The sequence below is a fragment of the Somniosus microcephalus genome, chromosome 7, assembly GCF_052327205.1.
Source record: "Somniosus microcephalus isolate GS21.2 chromosome 7, FLI_Smic_1.0, whole genome shotgun sequence".
Taxonomy (NCBI): domain Eukaryota; kingdom Metazoa; phylum Chordata; class Chondrichthyes; order Squaliformes; family Somniosidae; genus Somniosus; species Somniosus microcephalus.
The window spans coordinates 32,277,953-32,296,966 of record NC_140993.1 but is presented as its reverse complement, the minus strand read 5'-3'; the positions used below and the strand labels follow the sequence as shown (position 1 = coordinate 32,296,966).

The following is a 19,014-nucleotide window of genomic DNA, read 5'->3' as shown; positions in this document are numbered from 1 at the left end:
GTTAGAGATATCGAGTGATGAATCTACTAAGACTTCTAGGTCTTTTTCCAACTTCATCCATGGCTATTTAACAGCATGATCTTCAGATATATTCAGAGATTTACTTTTTTTAAATCAAATTTAACCTTTCCTCCCCTCTCTTGAAGATGACTTGTGATGGGATAGGGTGCGGCAGGTGTCTGTCGCCTTCCAGTACCCAATCATATATGAGCCTAGACAGTATCAGTAGTGTATTCAATTATGAAGGGCATCACAGCTGAGCTGGGCGGTCAGTGAACTGTGGCGAAGGAGGGGTAAAATCAGCCCATGCGTTTCCTCTCCTGGTTCTTGTCCACTGACCCCTGCTGGAATGTGTGTGGATTTGATACGAGGATAGGATGGGCTTGGCTGCGATACTCTACACAGTTGCATTATCTGCTGCATATAGGTTTACATATGGAGAGCAACCACTTGGATGAGATACTGGCGAACCCCCAGTGCCTATAGAACTGTACTTCACCATACATTATTGCCTTCAAGAACTGAGAAAGGGGTAGACAAGTGGGGAGGAAATGCTGTGGTTTCAGCTTATTAATGACTATAGTTCCAATGGTTTAATCATACAGGGTTTGTCACTCTCTAGTCTAGTGTGATACATTGTATTCAAGGTACTTATCCAATGAGAGTACAGATTAAGAACCGTCCTTCTTGGTGTCACTGTTTTGACATGGCTCAAGAGTTGCTTTAGTTCTCACATGGAAAGGTTGTTTTAAAGGAGAATGAAATCCTGACAGAACAGGAGGAACTGCTGGCCATGGAGCAGTATTTACGGCGACAGATTGCATCTGAAAAAGAGGAAATTGAACGCCTTAGAGCCGAGATTGCCGAAATTCAGAGGTGAGTAAATGTGCTAAAGTTTGTAAAGAGAACATCACTTGAGAACATTTTGTATGGGTTAGGAGTATTATTAAAAACACTTCCAAAAAAAAAAAAAAGCTTTTGAATTCAAGCCCCAATATTATCTATTGAGCTTACATTGGTTGCCTGAGTTTAGACAGCTCTTGGTTAAGTTTATGATGTGATTGCCTTGTAGCATTGTGGCTTCCATCTCAGGAGATTAGCCAGTCCAGATTGTCCTGATTTAATGAAGTATACCCAATCAATGATATGTCCTTTATTTCTAGTGAATGATAATATATAAACACATTGCGTTTATATAGTTCCTGATGACATTGAGACGTCCCAAATTATGGACTACTTTTGAAGTACAGTCCCCTCATTTCATTTCAAGAAAAGTGGACAACATTATTGCTAAAACATTTGCAGAAACCCTTTCCTCAATGAGTCCCTTTTTTACTTTGTAACAGTTTTAGGGAAAAAAGAACTGTTAAGGAGACAATGAGACCACTCAAATGAGCATTTTAGATAAGAAAATAGCAGTTCCTAGAATACTAGAGTGAAAGAAGCCGTATGCTTATTATGCAGTAGTACAGGAAACTTTGGTTTATCTGGAGGTTGTATGTCCGGAAACCTCGATCTACCGGCAGAAACCAGGAGCCGTTTTGTTGGTTTTTTCTTCTCGTGGCTTTTTTTTTCAACAGTCAGGCTCTGGAAAGTCTCTCTGAAGCTGTTGCTAAGCTACAGAGACGCTTCCAAGGTACGGGCCGACTGTTTAGAAGCTGTTGCTAAGCAACAGTGTTTGTTGTCAGATACGGAGATGAAAACCTCCGTATGCTTCAACATTAACGCTGGTATGTCCGGCAGTTTTGATAGATCGGCAACAGCTCGGTCCCGTCGGTGCCGGATATCACAAAGTTTCCTGTATTGGGCAACCAATACGTATCAATAAAGAAATGGTTCTTGAGGGCTGAGGGTGCTAAAAATTGATGTCCAGGACAAGGTGCTTGTAGTCAGTCCTGACCAATGTTTATCCCTCAACTAACTAGAATAAATAATGGAAGTCTACCTTAAATAAGTTTCTCAGTGCAGTAGAGGATCAATAAACAGGTGTGCAGGTACACAAATCCTTAAACATGGGTAGACTGATTTTAAAAAACCTATTACAGGAAACTTTGGTTTATCCGGAGGTTGTATGGCCGGAAACCTCGATCTAACGGCAGAAATCAGCAGCCGTTTTGTTAGTTTTTTTTTTAAACAGTCAGTCTCTGGAAAGCCTCTCTGAAGCTGTTGCTAAGCTACAGAGACGCTTCTAAGGTACGGGCCGACTGTTTACAAGCTGTTTCTAAGCAACAGTGTTTGTTGTCCGATACGGAGATGAAAACCTCCGTATCCTTCAACATTAGCGCTGGTCTGTCCGGAAGTTTTCATAGATCGGCATCAGCTCGGTCCCGTCAGTGCCGGATATCACGAAGTTTCCTGTAAGATGATAAATGGAACTTTAGGGATTATATTCAGAGGAATATGAAAACAGAAGTCATGATTCTACATAGTGAAATGCAAGATCTGGAATACTATGCAGTTTTGGGCTCCTCACTATAGGAGGGAGGGATCTACTAGCCCTGGAGAAAGTACAACACAGATTTGCCAGGATGATGGACCTGAGTTATGAGGAATGGCTAGAGCAACTTTAGCTGTATTCTCTTGAACTGAGAAGATTGAGGGGGGATTTTACTAATGGTGTTCATTAAGGTAAGCACAGACTATTTCTATTAGTAGGTAAATTGAAAACAAGAGGCCATGATCTTAAGATGAGCACGGAATACTAAATGGGGGAGTTTAGAAGAAACACTTTCATAAAGAAAGTTAGCTGAATGTGGAATATGTTGGCACAGTGGTTGATGCAAAATTGATTACACTATTCAAAAGGCTACTCGATAATTAAAGGGTATAAAGGGAGAGCAAGAAAATGGGATGAGTGTAGAGAAAGCAGAAAATGGGACTGTGAAATCAGACCCCAAGAAGGGCCTAAACAAGAAGTGTTGTACGGCGTCCTTCTATGCTAAACATTCTATGTTTCTATTGCTTTTTGGTTCACCCAGTGACAGCATCCAGTGTTACCTCTTTAGTAAAATCCAATAGTTGTTCTGTGTTTACTCTTCCAACTAAGATTACACCAAGTAATTGTGATTCAAGAAAATATAGGAACATAATACAATGCTAAGAGCGAGCCAATGAGTCCTTCCTGCACCTGTTTGACATTCTGAGCTGGAATCCTTTCCTACTGCAAACCCACGTCCCTGCTAAATTAGGAAATCAAACCAATTCACTTTTAACTGCTTCAGCTGTGTGGGCCCGGTATCAGTTGGTAGCATAATTGTCTCACTAAAATATGTGAAATGGGAACCAGAAAAATTAAATCCATTTAAAATATTAATTAATATATATATATAAAGGTAAAGTTACTTCAAATGTGGCTCACCTCCACATGAGATGAGACGAGACATTTAAAATATTTTTGTTCTGCTTGCTTCATAGTCGCCAACAACAGCATGGTCGCAGTGAAACTGAGGAATACTCCTCTGAAAGTGAGAGCGAGAGTGAGGATGAGGAAGAGCTGCAGCTTATCCTAGAAGACCTTCAGCGTCAGAATGAAGAGTTGGAGGTAAATTACATCATTAGATTCATAATTGCTCTAACAGGAGCCACTTAATCTTCTGGACAACATAACTAATGACGAGTTACTATGGTTAAATTCTTGCAATTGGACAACTTCCATGCACTTTTTTTTCCAGTTAAGACCATTAGTGTTTCAAATATTCATAACACTGCTTTGTAGTGTTTTATATATTTTCCATTTCAGCAGCCATGAAGGGCACACTGGAGTGACATTAGCGAGTGGGTGTCTCTCAGAATGTGGCTGCTTCTGAACATTGCAGTCAGTGGCGTGTGTGTTCAGACTAATTGTGGCCTTTTAATTTTGTTACCACTGAATACTTCAGGCTTTAATATCCATTCCATTGTTTAACTGCTGAAAATGGTAGATGTACAGGATTCTCTAAATATGTAGTGAATTTATAACCATAATCTAGCACTTCCCAGATGTAAATTGGCAAATCTGGTAGCCAAATCTTCAGTGACAGCCGTGCTTTACCCACACAGGCTGTATATATTTTTTTGCAATTGGTTTCAAGTTATTTTTGCATAGTTACAATCTGTAATGCCAGAGAACCTTGCTTAAAAAGAAACTAAAAGGATTATGTTCTAAAATTATTAATTCCACCTGTAGTGGCTAATGCAGTTTAACGCTCGCTGTTTCTTCCTGTGTCAGGTGAAGAACAACCACCTGAATCAAGCAATCCATGACGAACGAGAGGCCATCATTGAGCTGCGAGTGCAGCTTCGACTGTTACAGGTGCAAAGACTGAAACAAGAGCAAGAGACTCAGGAAGATGCAGAAGAACTCGGAGAGAATGCCACTGGTGCTCAGCAGCACAGGGATGTTGTGGGCGATACAAGAATTGCACAGGAGCAGCCCAAATCTGTGAAGGAAACACTGAAACCCTCTCCAAGCAAAGATCGCAAGGAGACCTCGATCTGAAGAGCTCTGCGCGATTTGTTGCTTTGCAGCTGCACTTAACAAAACTCTGACCAGAAAGCTGTACAAGCCGTGAACTGTAACAATTGTTATAATCCTTTTCTACAGTTCATTTTTGGTGAATAAAAGTTACAATATCCCAAGTATAAAGTTAAAAGCCATGAGGTGAAATGGTGTTGGTAAGCACATAGAAGACAAATCTTTTGAGTTTTTTTAAAAATGGAAATATGGGTTTTTGTTTCGTTACAAAGGACTGTGAAAAGTCTCCAGGCCACTTTTTGTTTTGTAATTATGCATGTGGAAAGTACTTTATTTTAAATTGAATTTTCCCTATTAAAAAAAAAAAAAATCTATATTTCTAGCTGAGGATCAGTCAGTGCCAGGAATGTTCAGGGTAGAGGCCTTTAAGTAAACATTAATAATAAATACAGAAGAGTGATTAACGGACTCGTCACCCTGTGAGCAAAGTTGATAAATGTTGTGTGGTTGTCAGTAACCTGTCTCTTTCGTTGGCTTTTTTTATTTTATAAAACTGTCAGTATTTATCATTAATTAATTAAAATGGTTGGATATCTGCATAGATTTCACCGTAAGACCAACCTGAAAACTCCTGCTTTTGTACAGTTGTTTGCACTGATCCATAATTTAAAATAAAAATAACAAAATGCCCATATGCGCACATGCATGTGTTGAGAACATTCTGGCGCCACCTGAGGCTTTTGTGAAGCATATTTCAGCTCCAGAGTGCCGAGATTTTTTATTAACGCAAATAATCTCCGCTCAATCGTTCAAGTGCCATTATTTTGCAAATTATTGCCACTAATGACAGAGTGCCTGGTGCAAATGCCATGATAGTTTAACCTTTCATCGTTAATTAGCTAGTTATAGTCTATCTGCTGTTAGAACTCTGGGAATCTGCCTTCAAAAAATAGATTCTTTGTGTAATCAGTTCGTTACCTGCTGAATAAAAAGCCTTTTTACTTCATTTGTTCTCCATAGAATATGGGTACTGATCTGATGTCGGCAATATCCCCAGGGTCAGATTTTAACAGCACAAAGTGTCACCCTATTGGTTGACCCCTTGTCTTTCCTGTGTATTTAGTTTGTGAAAAGATGAAATAATTCTTCAGGATGTGGGTGTCACTGGAAAGGCTGGCACTTATTGTCCACCCCTAGTTGCCCTTGAGAAGGTGGTGGTGGTGGGCCTCCTTGACCCACTAACAGCACAACAGTAATGGTGGAGGTACTCCCACAATGATGTTAGGTAGGGAGCTCCAGGACTTTGACCCAGTGACGATGAAGGGATGGCAATAAATACCAGGTCTCAATGGTGGGTGACTGGAAGGGGAACTTGCAGGTCATGGTGTCGCATACACCTGCTGCCCCTGTCCTTCTAGGTGGTGGAAGTCACGGGTTTGGGAAGTGCTGCTGAAGAAGCCTTGGTGACTTTCTACGCTGTATCCTGTAGATAGTGCACACTGCCCAAACCGGTTCTCACCCAACGTGCAATTGCAGTGGGGGCTGTTAAGAGATCATTAAGAAGTACAAATCCTGACAGATTTCCACCTCTAATCCAAGGCACTGATACCAATTGTAACATTTTTTTCAGCACTGCCACTGAGATCAGCAAACTTGGCACAGATTGAACTGGAATCTTCCCTGGTCTGTACTGGTTCAACCTGCTGGGGTGCTGAGGGAGCCAAGCAGGTTTTAACCTAAAGACAATTTCAATAAGAAAAACATCCCAAGGCCCTTCACAGAGCTGTAATCAGAAAATAAAAGTGTTATTCGGAGAGATGGCCAAAACTTTAGTCAAGGATGGGTTTTAACGAGAGCCTTAAAGAAGACAACCGAGAGGTTTAGGGACGGAATGGCTGAAGGCAAGAATTAGAGAAACCGAGTGCTGGAGAAACAAAAATCATCCTCCTGTTTAAATCTTTTCATAGCCTTCTGGTTGTAGGGCTGGAAGACGCTACACGGAGAGGGGCAAGGCCAAGAAGGGATTTAAACATGAGGATGACCATTTTAAATCGGAGGGAGCAGGAGCCAATGTAGTTTAAGTGAGTACAGGAGTGATGGGTGAGCAGGACTTGCTGTGGTATAGGATACAGGCAGAGTTTTGGATGAGCTGACGTTTAGAGAGTGGGGGTTGGTAGGGTGGCCAGGAGATTTTTGGAATAGTTGAGTCTGGAGGTGACAAATGCATAGGCGAGTTTCAGTAGCAGACAAGCTCGGGCAAGGTGGAGGTGGGCAATGTTCGAGGTGGAAGCAGGCGGTTATGCGTTTGGAAAGATGCTGAGGTTGCAAAGTCTGGCTCAACCTGAAACTGGCCAGGGCGAGTAATTAAATTGGTGGCAAGTGTACGGAGTTTGGGGTGAGGGCCGAAGATGAGTCCTTCAGTCTTCCCAATGTTTAAATGGAGGAAATTGTAGCTCATCCAGGACTGGACAGAGGTCAAGAGAGGTGGTGGATAGAGCTGGCTGTTGTCGGTATACATGTGGAAGCTGACCCACATGTCTTTGGATGATGTCATCATGGGGCTGTATTTAAATGAGGCAGAGGGAGCGAGTATTGATCCTTGGGGGACTTGAGGTAACATTGCGGGAGCAAGACGCCACCGCTGGAGATGTTCCGGCTACAATTTGTTAGGCAAGAGTGAAACCAAGGGCGTTGGAGACTCAGAGTGGGAAACAGGAGAGGCGTTTGGAGGATGGTGTGGCTGGCCACATCAAAGCCTGCACAGTAGAGGAGGTAAAATGCATCACAGTCAGTCAGTGGATGTCATGAGTGTTAGGATACTTCGGTGCTGTAGCAGGGTCAGAAACCTGGAGACAATTGGATTACATCCCCTTTGACTGTTGACCCATATCCCTCGATATCCTTACCTAACAAAAGTCTGTTGATCTCGATCTTAAATTTGAATTGACCCTGCAGCCACAGCCTATTTGGGGGGTTGGGGAAGAGCACATTTCCATTGCCCTTCTTGACTTCACTCTGAACTTGCCTGCCTCTAATTTTAAGATTGTGCTCCCTTGTTCTGGATGCCACCAGAGGAAATTGTATCTACCCCATCTAATCCTTTTGTCATTTTAAATACCTCAATGACATCACCCTTTCCAACTTTCAATGCTTGTTTATTTCACCTGTTAAGCCCCAGTATCAGATTAGCTTGTGCTGCATCCCCTCCAGGGTCAGTACATCCTTTGTGAGATGCAGTGCCAAGAACAGAATGCAGTACTCCAGAAAGGGTCGGACCAAGGCGCCTCCACTTCCCAGTTTCTCACTATTAAGAAAATACTCCACTTTGTCTTTCTTGGATCCAAACTTTTCCCCCCTTGAACTCCATTTGCCACAGTTTTGTCCATTCCCTTAATCTGCCTGTGTCCTGCTGACTGTGCCTCTGGCTTAGTGTCATCTGCAAACTTGGATATACAACTCATCCTGAGTGCGGTTTCAACAGAATGCTGCGAGTTGGGTGAGTCAGTGTTAGGTGAGGAATGGAAGGAGGAGCTCCCTTGCTTCGCCTGTTTTTCCTAACCTTTCACCCTGTAGGAAGAGGCCAGTGTCGGGAGCAGCAGGAGAGTACAGTGAGTATTTAAACTCACTTTCGCGGGTTTTTTCAGAGGCTTGCCAATCTCGCAGACCGGTGGCGGTGTTCCAGAGCCACATCACGCTTCAAAGTGACGTGGGCAAGAGGAAGCAGCTGAGGGGGTGAGTACAGCCACGTGAGTATTTATACTATATAGTTTTACAGTTAAGGTTAATAGTTTATAAAGTTTAGAAGGTCTTAATTTTTGTAGTTAATAGTTTCTAAGGTCTCTTGCAGGGAGTGCTAGTAAACAAGGGCTCTTGAATATATCATTTAATTGTAGTGTAATTAGTGGTATTGATTTGATTTAATTTAAATTAATTAAAGGGTAAGTCATGGCAGCACAGCTTGACCCCGTGGCATGCTCCTTCTGCACAATGTGGGAAATCAGGGACACGGGACACTTCCTGTGTCCCTGACGACCATGTATGCAGGAAGTGTATCCAGCTGCAGCTACTTGCAGACTGCACTGCATTGTGGCACTGGAGCTGCAAATGGATACATACCGGAGCATTCGCGATGCTGAGGACGTCGTGGATAGCACGTTTGATCACTTGGTCACACCGCAGGTAAAGGCTGCACAGGCAGGAAGGGAATGGGTGACCGCCAGGCAGAGTAGTAAGCGGCCCCTGTGGCCATCCCCCTCTCAAACAGATATACCGCTTTGGATATTGTTGAGGGAGATGACTTATCGGGGGAAGGCAGCAGCAGCCAACTTCCTGGCACCATGGGTGGTTCTGCTGCACAGGACGGGAGAGCTATAGTGATAGGGGATTCTATTGTAAGGGGAATAGATAGGTGTTTCTGCGGCTGCAAACGAGACTCCAGGATGGTATGTTGCCTCCCAGGGTCAAGGATGTCTGAGAGGCTGGAGGGTGAACAGCCAGTTGTCGTGAGGTACCAACGATGTAGGTTAAAAACTAGGATGAGGTCCTAAAAGCTGAATATAGGGAGTCGGGAGGTAAATTTAAAAAAATAGGACCTCAAAAAGGTAGTAATTTCAGGATTGCTACCAGTACCACGTGCTAGTCAGAGTAGAAATAGACGAATATTTCAGATGAATACGTGGCTAGAGGAATGGTGCAAGGGGGAGGGATTCAAATTCCTGGAACATTGGAACCAGTTCTGGGGGAGGTGGGACCAGTACAAACTGGATGGTTTGCACCTGGGAAGGACCGGGACCGATGTCCTAAGGGGAGTGTTTGCTAGTGCTGTTGGGGAGGGTTTAAACTAAAATGTCAGGGGGTTGGGAACCTGTGCAGGGAGACAGGAAAGGGAAGCAAAGATAGAAACAAAAGACAGGAAGGAGAAAAGCAAGAGTGGCAGAGAAATCAAGGGTGTAAATCAAACATGGCCACAGTAAATAATAATTCTAAGAGTTAAAAAAAAAGTCTGAAGGCTTTGTGTCTTAATGCAGGTGCAGCAGACGGTTAAGGTGGCAAATGGTATGTTGGCCTTCATAGCGAGAGGATTTGAGTAAAGGAGCAAGGATGTCTTGCTGCAGTTGTACAGGGCCTGGGTGAGACCACACCTTGAGTATTGTGTGCAGTTTTAGTTACCTTATCTGAGGAAGGATGTTCTTGCCATGGAGGGAGTGCAGCAAAGATTCACCAGACTGATACCTGGGATGGCAGGAATGACAAGAGGAGAGATTGGGTCAATTGGGCTTATATTCGCTGGAGTTTAGAAGAATGAGGGGATCTCATTGAAACTTATAAAATTCTAACAAGACTAGACAGACTAGATGCAGGAAGGATGTTCCTGATGGCGGGAGCGTCCAGAACCAGGGGTCACAGTCTAAGGATAAGGGGTAAGCCATTTAGGACTGAGATGAGGAGGAATTTCTTCATGCAGAGAGTGGTGAACCTGTGGAATTCTCTACCACAGAAGGCAGTAGAGGCCAATACATTAAATATATTCAAGAAGGAGTTAAGATATATTTCTTAAGGCTAAAGGGCTATGGGCAGAAAGCAGGGACAAGGTACTGAATTTGGATGATCAGCCATGATCTCATTAAATGGCAGAGCAGGCTTGAGGGGCCGAATGGCCTACTCCTATCTTCTATGTTTTAGCCAAGAATGCGATCAAGGAACCAGGAGGGCACGAAAAGAGATAGGAGAGAAACTAGAGACTGACATGGGTTCAGAGCTTGGGCAGGGAGAGCCTGAAAGGACATTTGGCTTGGTGGGCAATGAAGAGGGAACGGTAGCGTAGTGGTAATGTCACTGGGCTAATGATCCAGAGACGAGAGTTCACATCCCACCATGGCAGCTGAGGAATTTAAATTCAGTTAGATAAATCTGGAATAAAAAGCTAGTATTAGTTTCACGGTTACCATTACTATCAGATTGTCGTAAAAACCCATCTGGTGTCCTTTAGGGAAGGATATCGTCCTTACCTGGTCTGGCCTATGTGACTCCAGACCCACAACAATGTGGTTGACTTTTAACTGCCCTCTGAAATGGCCTAGTAAGCCACTTGTTTCGTAGCAATTAGTTACAACCAATAAGAATGAAACCGGACAGACCACTCCGCCCCAGCTACGGACACTGCAACGGCACACCCAGTCCAGTTGACCCTGCAAAGTCCTCCTCACCAACATCTGAGGACTTGTGCCAGAATTGGGAGAGCTGTCCCACAGCCTAGTCAAGCAACAGCCTGACATAGTCATACTCACAGAATCATACCTTTCAGCCAATGTCCCAAACTCCTCTTCCACCATCCCTGGGGTATGTCCTGTCCCACAGGCAGGATAGATCTACTAGGGGTGGTGGCACAGTGGTATACAGTGGGGAAGGAGCGGCCCTGGGAGTACTCAACATTGACTCCGGACCCCATGAAGTCTCATGGCTTCAGGTCAAGCATAGGCAAGGAAACCTCCTGCTGATTACCACCTACCGCCCTCCCTTAGCTGATGAATCAGTACTCCACCATGTCGAACACCACTTGGAAGAAGCACTGAGAATAGCAAGGGCACAAAATGTACTCTGGGTGGGGGACTTCAATGTCCATCACCAAGAGTGGCTTGGTAGCACCACTAGTGACCAAGCTGGCTGAGTTCTGAAAGACATAACTGCCCGTCTGGGCCTGCGACAGGTGGGGAGTGAACCAACACTAGGGGAAAAATCTACTGGATGTGACAGGACTCCATGGTGTTGCGTGGCACTACCAGCGTGCTAAATGGGATGGATTCAGATTAGATCTAGCAGCTCAAAACTGGGCATCTGTGAGGCACTGTGGGCCATCAGCAGCAGCAGAATTGTATTCCAAAACAATCTGTAACCTAATGGTCCTGCATATCCCTCACTCTACCATTACCACTAAGCCAGGGGACCAACCCTAGTTCAACAAGGAGTGTAGAAGAGCATGTCTGGAGCAGCACCAGGCGTACCTAAAAAGGTGCCAACCTGGGGAAGCTGCAACACAAGACTACATGCATGCTAAAAAGTGAAAGCACCATGCTATAGCCAGGGCTAAGCGATCCCACCATCAACCGTTCAGATCAAAGTTCTGCCACATCCAGTCATGAATGGTGGTGGACCATTAAACAACTAGCAGGGGGAGGACTCCAATAACATCCCCATCCTCAATGATGGTGGAGCCCAGCACATCAGTGCAAAAGGCAAGGCTGAAGCGTTTGCAACCATCTTCAGCCAGAAGGGCAGAGTGGATGATCCATATCGGCCTCCTGCTGAGGTCCCCACCCTCACAGAAGCCAGTCTTCAGCCAATTCGATTCACTCCACGTGATATCAAGAAACAGCTGAGCGCACTGGATACAGCAAAGGCTATGGGCCCCGACAACATCCCAGCTATCGTGCTGAAGACTTGTGCTCCAGAACTGGCCAAGCTGTTTCAGTACAGTGACAACACTGGCATCTATCCGACAACGTGGAAAACTACCCAGGCATGTCCTGTCCACAAAAACCAGGACAAATCCAACCTGGCCAATTACCACCCCATCAGTCTACTCTCAATTTGCTGATTGATGGAAGGTGTTATCAACAGTGCTATGAAGTGGCACTTACCAATAACCTGCTCACCGCTGCCCAGTTTGGGTTCCGCCAAGACCACTCGGCTCCCGACCTCATTACAGCCTTGGTCCAAACATGGACAAAGGAGCTGAATTCCAGAGGTGAGGCGAGTGTGACTGCCCTTGGCATCAAGGCAGCATTTGACCGAGTCTGGCATCAAGGAGCCCTAGTAAAACTGAAGTCAATGGGAAAAAGGCTCCACGGGCTGGAGTCATACCTAACCCAAAGGAAGGTGGTTGAAGGTCAATCATCACAGCCCCAAGACATCGCTGCAGGAGTTCCTCAGGGCAGTGTCCTAGACCCAACCATCTTCAGCTGCTTCATCAAAGACCTTCCCTCCAACATAAGGTCAGAAATGGGGATGTTCGCTGATGACTACAACGCCTCAGATAATGAAGCAGTCCATGCCGCATGCACCAAGACCTGGATGACATTCAGGCTTCGGCTGATAAGTGGCAGGTAACATTTGCGACACAGAAGTGCCCGGCAATGACCATCTCCAACAAGCGAGAGTCTAACCACCTCCCCTAGATAATTCAATGGCATTACTATCACCGAATCCCCCACTATCAACATCCCGGGGGAGGGGGGGGTCACCATTAAACAGAAACTTAACTGGACCAGCCACATAAATACTGTGGCAACAAGAGCAGGTCAGAGGCTAGGTATTCTGCGGCGAGTGTCTCACCTCCCGACTCCCCAAAGCCTTTCCACCATCTACAAGGCACAAGTAAGGAGTGTGATGGAATACTCTCCACTTGCCTGGATGAGTGCAACTCCAACAACACTCAAGAAGCTCGAGACCATCCAGGACAAAGCAGCCCGCTTGATTGGCACCCCATCCACCACCTTCAACATTCACTCCCTCCACCACCAGCGTACCGTGGCTGCAGTGTACCATCGACAAGATGCACTGCAGCAACTCGCCAAGGCTTCTTCGGCAGCACCTCCCAAACGCGTGACCTCTTCCACCTAGAAGGACAAAGGCAGCAGGCGCATGGGGAACACCACCACCTCCAAGTTTCACACCATCCTGACTTAGAAGTATATCGCCAATCCTTCATAGTCACTGGGTCAAAATCCTGGAACTCCCTCCCTAACAGCACAGTGGGAGTACCTTCACCACACAGACTGCAGCAGTTCAAGGCGGCAGCACACCACCACCTTCTCCAAAGCAACTAGGGATGGGCAATAAATGCTGGCCTTGCCAGCGACACCCAGATCCCATAAAACGAATAATTAAAAAAGGGGGAAAACAGCAGGAGCTGTTAAATGGATGGTCTCAATCTTAATGACAAAGGCGTGCATGAGCTCCTTGCATTTGTTAGAGGTGAGGGTGGAAAGCCAAGTGGTCTAAGGAGATGATGTTTTCTCTCCCCCATGATCCTGGAGGAATGGGCAGCTTTGGCAAAGAGAGAGGTCCAGCCAGATCTGATGATGGATGGCTAAAGCAAATTTGTTCCCAATACCCTTTGGACTTGAGGGAGCTGGGGGGGGGGGGGGGGGGGGAGGGCAGGCAATGTAAGCGTGATCGACCAGACAGGAGAGAGTAAAGGTTTTACTGGGTAAAAGAGCATCAAAGGGGAAGGAGCAGTGGTGAGATCGAGGTGTGAGCTGGTGTTAAGGGTCACAGCGCCACCTGCTGCTCAGTAAACTGACATTTACCATGGACCAACTAAATAAAATCAGTGAGTCAGGTGGTTTTGAGATCCTTCTGCTAGGACATACTTTGGGCAGTTGGTGGAAACTATTATCAGGTTAGAAGGCTTTAATAAGCAGCAAGGTGGCCCTAGCTGTGAATCAAGTTTCACTCAAATGAATGATGTCATAACAATCTTCCAGAATAAAGTTGTGGAATGGCAAGGGCCTTGTTTGTGAGCAAACTGATATTCTGAGGGAAATGTTGAGGGGGTGGTGATTGCTGATCTGGCAGAGGCTTAGCGGGTATGAGTGGGTGGGGTGAATGGGATAGGAAGAAAGTTGGTAAGGTAAGCCTCCAGTACATGCACAGGAAGGCTGGTAAGATGAGGCAGTTGGGATTGCTGCTCAAAGGAATCGCCTTGTTGGGAGCGGAGGATAATGCCAAAAGAGGCACAGAGAGTCGCAGTGGGCTCAAGCCTGGGACAGTAGTAGAGAAGTAGTGATGGGTTGGGAAGGGGATTGGGGGTAAAGTGCAAGAGGGGAAAAAATTCAGATAGAAGTAACGGGCTTAGGGTGCAGAGCAGCAAATTCGGAAAGACATGTCTTGGTCAAAGAGCGATGACAGGGAGGAGAGGAGACAAGATGAGAGAGTCAAGTTGAAGTCCGAGGTTCAGTGGTGGAATGAAGTTGACTTCAAGCAGCAATGTAAAATTTAAGGCACTGGAAGGGATTCAAGAAAGGAATGCGTTAAGTTTCTCTGAAATCTTCATTCCATCCATAGCCCTTGCAAGCTGTAAAGTAAAATAAAATATATAAGTAGGTCTTTAGAACACAAGATGAAGAAAGCAACCTTCGGCAGGCTTAACATTATATGCAGACGGTTGTATAGCAACCCAAACATGCTATTTTCCTATATTTATGTGGAGAAGTACAGCCTCTCTCCATGTAGGCCTACTTCTACATCTGAAACCCAATGCATGCACAGATGACCGATACTGAACACTGCACAGGTGACAGAACATCACAATGTCAATAACAGCTGTTTATAATGTCTTGCGCTTCATGTCAAGGCCAGAACAATGGCGACAGACTCAGCATATTTAAAAAGGTCTCGGCCTAGAAATTGGATTTCACTGCACTAATTTTACAGGCATAAAATGGGAACCAAAGGGCCCAATATGGCAGGGGTGTGTGCGCGCACTCATTCGGTGCTGGAATTACACCGCTTACCCTATTGAGCTGAGGCACCCAGGGCGCTTGCCTGAAATTGGAGTTAGGCTCCTAATTTGCACATGCATTGGGCCTAACTCCAATTTCAGGCCTCTGAGAAATTGGCTTGCGACTGATCGTAACATGCACCTTGCGTGGAAGCCAGTTCTTTTATTTACTTCAATGTTCCACGTCTCCCACCTTGGCTAATCTTTGGGCTTCAGGGCAGCAGCCAGGAGGCCCTGATGCTGGTTGCTGGAAACTTTCCTACCCCTTTGCTAATATTAGGCCTCTGCAGGGCATGGGCCCTCAATGGAATCCCTTAGGCCATATTAAAAAAGGTCCAGAGCTAGAAATAACAGCACCGCTGGGCTTGAAGAGATGTAGCACACTTTGGGAGCACTGCTGCTTTCCAGCACTGGGTCAGAAGGAACCAGGGAAATTGGGCAAGTTCACCATTAGTGCTGCACTTCAAAGTCAGACATTTACCTTTAATAACAAAGCCAGGCCAAGGATACTCCAAAGTAGAAACAAGCCCAGATTCCAGGACCTGATGGCATTGGAGACCCATAAAAATATACCTCTAGAATTGCATCACTGGGATAAGGAAACCAGTTTTAGTTATGTTGTTTTCTGTGGGTCATTATATAAAAATGGGAGAGCAGTGCATGGAGGTTGCTCCCCAGAAAAGGTGCATTTTTACTTGGAACACTGCATCATCCTAAGTGGGTGCAAACTGACAGCTTATTGTATACTTTCTCTGTATTTACATAGAAACATAGAAGATAGGAGTAGGCCACTCGGCCCTTCGAGCCTGCTCCGCCATTCAATGAGATCATGGCTGATCATCCAAATTCAGTACCCTGTCCCTGCCTTCTCCCCATATCCCTTGATCCCTTTAGCCTTAAGAAATATATCCAACTCTTTCTTGAATATACTTAATGAACTGGCCTCCACCACCCTATGTGGCTGAGAATTCCACAGGTTCTCTTCTCTGGGTGAAGAAATTCCTCCTCATTTCAGTCCTAAATGGCTTACCCCTTATCCTTAGACTATGACCCCTGGTTCTGGACTCCCCGGCCATCAGAAACATCCTTCCTGCATCTAGTCTGTCCAGGCCCGACAGAATTTTATAGGTTTCGATGAGATCCCCTCTCAATCTTCTAAACTCCAGTGAGTATAAGCCCAATCGACACAATCTCTCCTCATACGTCATTCCTGCCATCCCAGGTATCAGCCTGGTGAATCTTCGCTGCACTCCTTCCATGGCAAGTACGTCCTTCCTCAGGTAAGGCGACCAAAACTGCACACAATACTCAAGGTGTGGTCTCACCAAGGCTCTGTACAACTGCAGCAAGACATCCTTGTTCTTGTACTCGAACCCTCTTGCTACCATTTGCCTTCTTAACCGCCTGCTGCACCTGCATGCTTACCTTCAGCGACTGGTGTACAAGAACACCAAGGTCTCTTTGCACTTCCCCTTCTCCCAATCTATTGCCATTCAAATAATAATCTGCCTTCCTGTTTTTGCCACCAAAGTGGATAACCTCACATTTATCCACATTATAGTGCATTTGCCATGTTTCTGCCCAATCACCCAACCTGTCCAAATCGTACTGGAGTTTCACGACATCCTCCTCACAGCATACCCTCCCACCCAGCTTTGTGTCGTCTGCAAATTTGGAGATATTACATCCAATTCCCTCGTCCAGATCATTAATATATAGTGAACAGCTGGGGTCCTAGGACCGATCCTTGCAGTACCCCACTAGTCACTGCCTGCCACTTGGAAAACGACCAGTTTATTCCAACTCTTTGCTTTCTGTCCGCCAACCAGTTCTCTATCCAAGTCAATACCTTGCCCCCAATCCCATGTGCCTTAATTTTGCACGCTAATCTCTTATGCGGGACCTTATCGAAAGCCTTCTGAAAGTCCAAATACACCACATCCACTGGTTCTCCCTTATCTATTCTACCAGTTACATCCTCAAAAAATTCCAGTAGATTAGTCAAGCACGATTTACCTTTTGTAAATCCATGTTGACTTTGTCCGATCCAGTCACTGCTTTCCAAGTGCTCTGCTATTACATCTTTTATAATGGACTCTAGCATTTTCCCCCACTACCGATGTCAAGCTTACCGGTCTATAATTCCCCGCCTTTTCTCTACCACCTTTTTTGAATAGTGGGGTAACATTAGCTACCCGCCAATCCATGGGTACCATTCCAGAGTCTATCGAGTTCTGGAAGATGACCAGCAATGCATCTACTATTTCTAGGGCCACTTCCTTAAGTACCCTGGGATGTAGATTATCAGGCCCTGGGGATTTATCAGCCTAACACCATTTCCCTACAAATACTGATTTCTTTCAGTTCCACCCTTTCATTAGACCCTATGTTCCCCGGCATCTCTGGGAGGTTATTTGTGTCCTCCTTTGTGAAGACAGAACCAAAATATGTATTTAGTTGGGCTGCCATTTCTTTGTTCCCCATTATAAATTCCCCTGATTCTGACTGTAAGGGACCTACGCTTGGCTTCACCAATCTTTTTCTCTTCACATATCTATAAAAGTTTTTACAGTCAGTTTTTATGTTCTCTGCAAGCTTACTCTCATATTCTATTTTCCCTTTCTTAATCAATCCCTTTGTCCTCCTTTGTTGAATCCTAAACTGCTCCCAATCCTCAGGATTATTGCTTTTTCTGGCCAATTTATATGCCCTCTCCTTGGATCTTATGCTATCCCTAATTTCCCTTGTTAGCCATGGTTGGGTCACCTTTTTTGTTTTATTTTTATGCCAAACTGGGATGACCTAAAGACAGAACCACTGGAATAGATTCAGAGGATAACAGATGTTAAAGATACCGCAATAAGACAACACAAGGGATCTGGATCTATTGTCATTACCAAAAATTTAGCTTCTCATGAATTTAAAGAGAGCATAAGCTCAGAAAGCCACAAGGTAAATTAAATAAGTAACTTACTGCTTCGAGCGGCTGACTTATGAAACACTGCCACCTAGTGCAGTAAACACACACTTGGTTGAAGAATTTAAAAGACAATCACATTTACTGATCGAGTGAACAATGGTCTGTTTTAGGAAACATGTCCGAGATGAAAGTATGTTGGACTAATCTAGTTGGAAGTTGTTGAGGTCACTGGATGTTGCCTATAATGGACTTTCAGAAGGCATTTGGTAATGTTCCACACAAGAGTTTGTGAAAATAAGAGTCTGTGGAATTGGAGGTAAGCTTGTAACATGGGTTGGCAATTGATTGGGAGGTAGGAGACAAGGAGTAGAGATAAATGGCACACACTCTGTTTGGCAGGATGTGGCCTGGTATTCTCCAGGTATCTGTACTGGGGCCTCAGCAAATCAGGAAGTTACAAATGGACAAAAAGATTAAGAATGGGCAAAACAATGGCAGATGGAGTTCAACGTCGAGAAGTCAGAGGCCATCTACTCTGGATCCAAGAAAGACAAATTGGAATATTTTCTTAATGGAAAGAGACAAGGAACTGTGGAGCAAAAAAGTGATTTGGGCATCATATAGAAATCTTTATAAAGTTAGTGCACGGGTACAAAATATAATCAAAAAGGCTAATTGAACGTTAGCCCTCATCTCAAGGGGGCTGGAATACGGTGGGGGGAATTACACTTCATTTGTAGATTCCATCTCGAGTACTGCGTTCAGTTTTTGTCATCGCACCTTAGGAAAGGTATATTGGCCTTGGATGGGTACAGCGCAGACCCACCAGAATGATACCAAGACTAAAGGGGTTAAATTGAGGACAGGCTGCATAATTTGGCATGCATTCCTTTGAGTTTAAAAGATTGAGGGGTGGTCTAATTGAGGTGTTTAAAATGCTAAAGAGATTCGATAAGAGTAGATACAGAGAAACGATTTCCTCGGTTGGGAGAATCCAGTAGAAGGGGCACAATTTTAAAATTCGAGCTAGGCCATTTATTAGGAGTGAAATCAGGAAGCACTTGTTCACAAAAAGGGTAGCGGATTTCTGGAACTCTTCCCCAAAACATTGTGAATTCAGGGTCAATTGAAATTTTGAAG

The 19,014-nt window shown here is 44.8% G+C and overlaps 1 protein-coding gene across 3 annotated transcripts in view; it reads left to right on the top strand.

Annotated features, from left to right (window-relative positions):
• The window catches only part of ralbp1 (ralA binding protein 1), a 49,293-nt gene extending 43,834 nt beyond the window's left edge, over positions 1-5,459 (top strand). For all 3 annotated transcript variants that reach the window (XM_085992369.1, XM_085992370.1, XM_085992368.1), the window contains 3 exons: positions 755-876; positions 3,415-3,541; positions 4,208-5,459. In XM_085992369.1, the coding sequence (XP_085848495.1) occupies positions 755-876; positions 3,415-3,541; positions 4,208-4,477 (519 nt within the window). In that variant the 3' untranslated portion in view covers positions 4,478-5,459. The remainder of the gene's footprint in view (positions 1-754; positions 877-3,414; positions 3,542-4,207) is intronic.
• Positions 5,460-19,014: the final 13,555 nt, after the last annotated feature.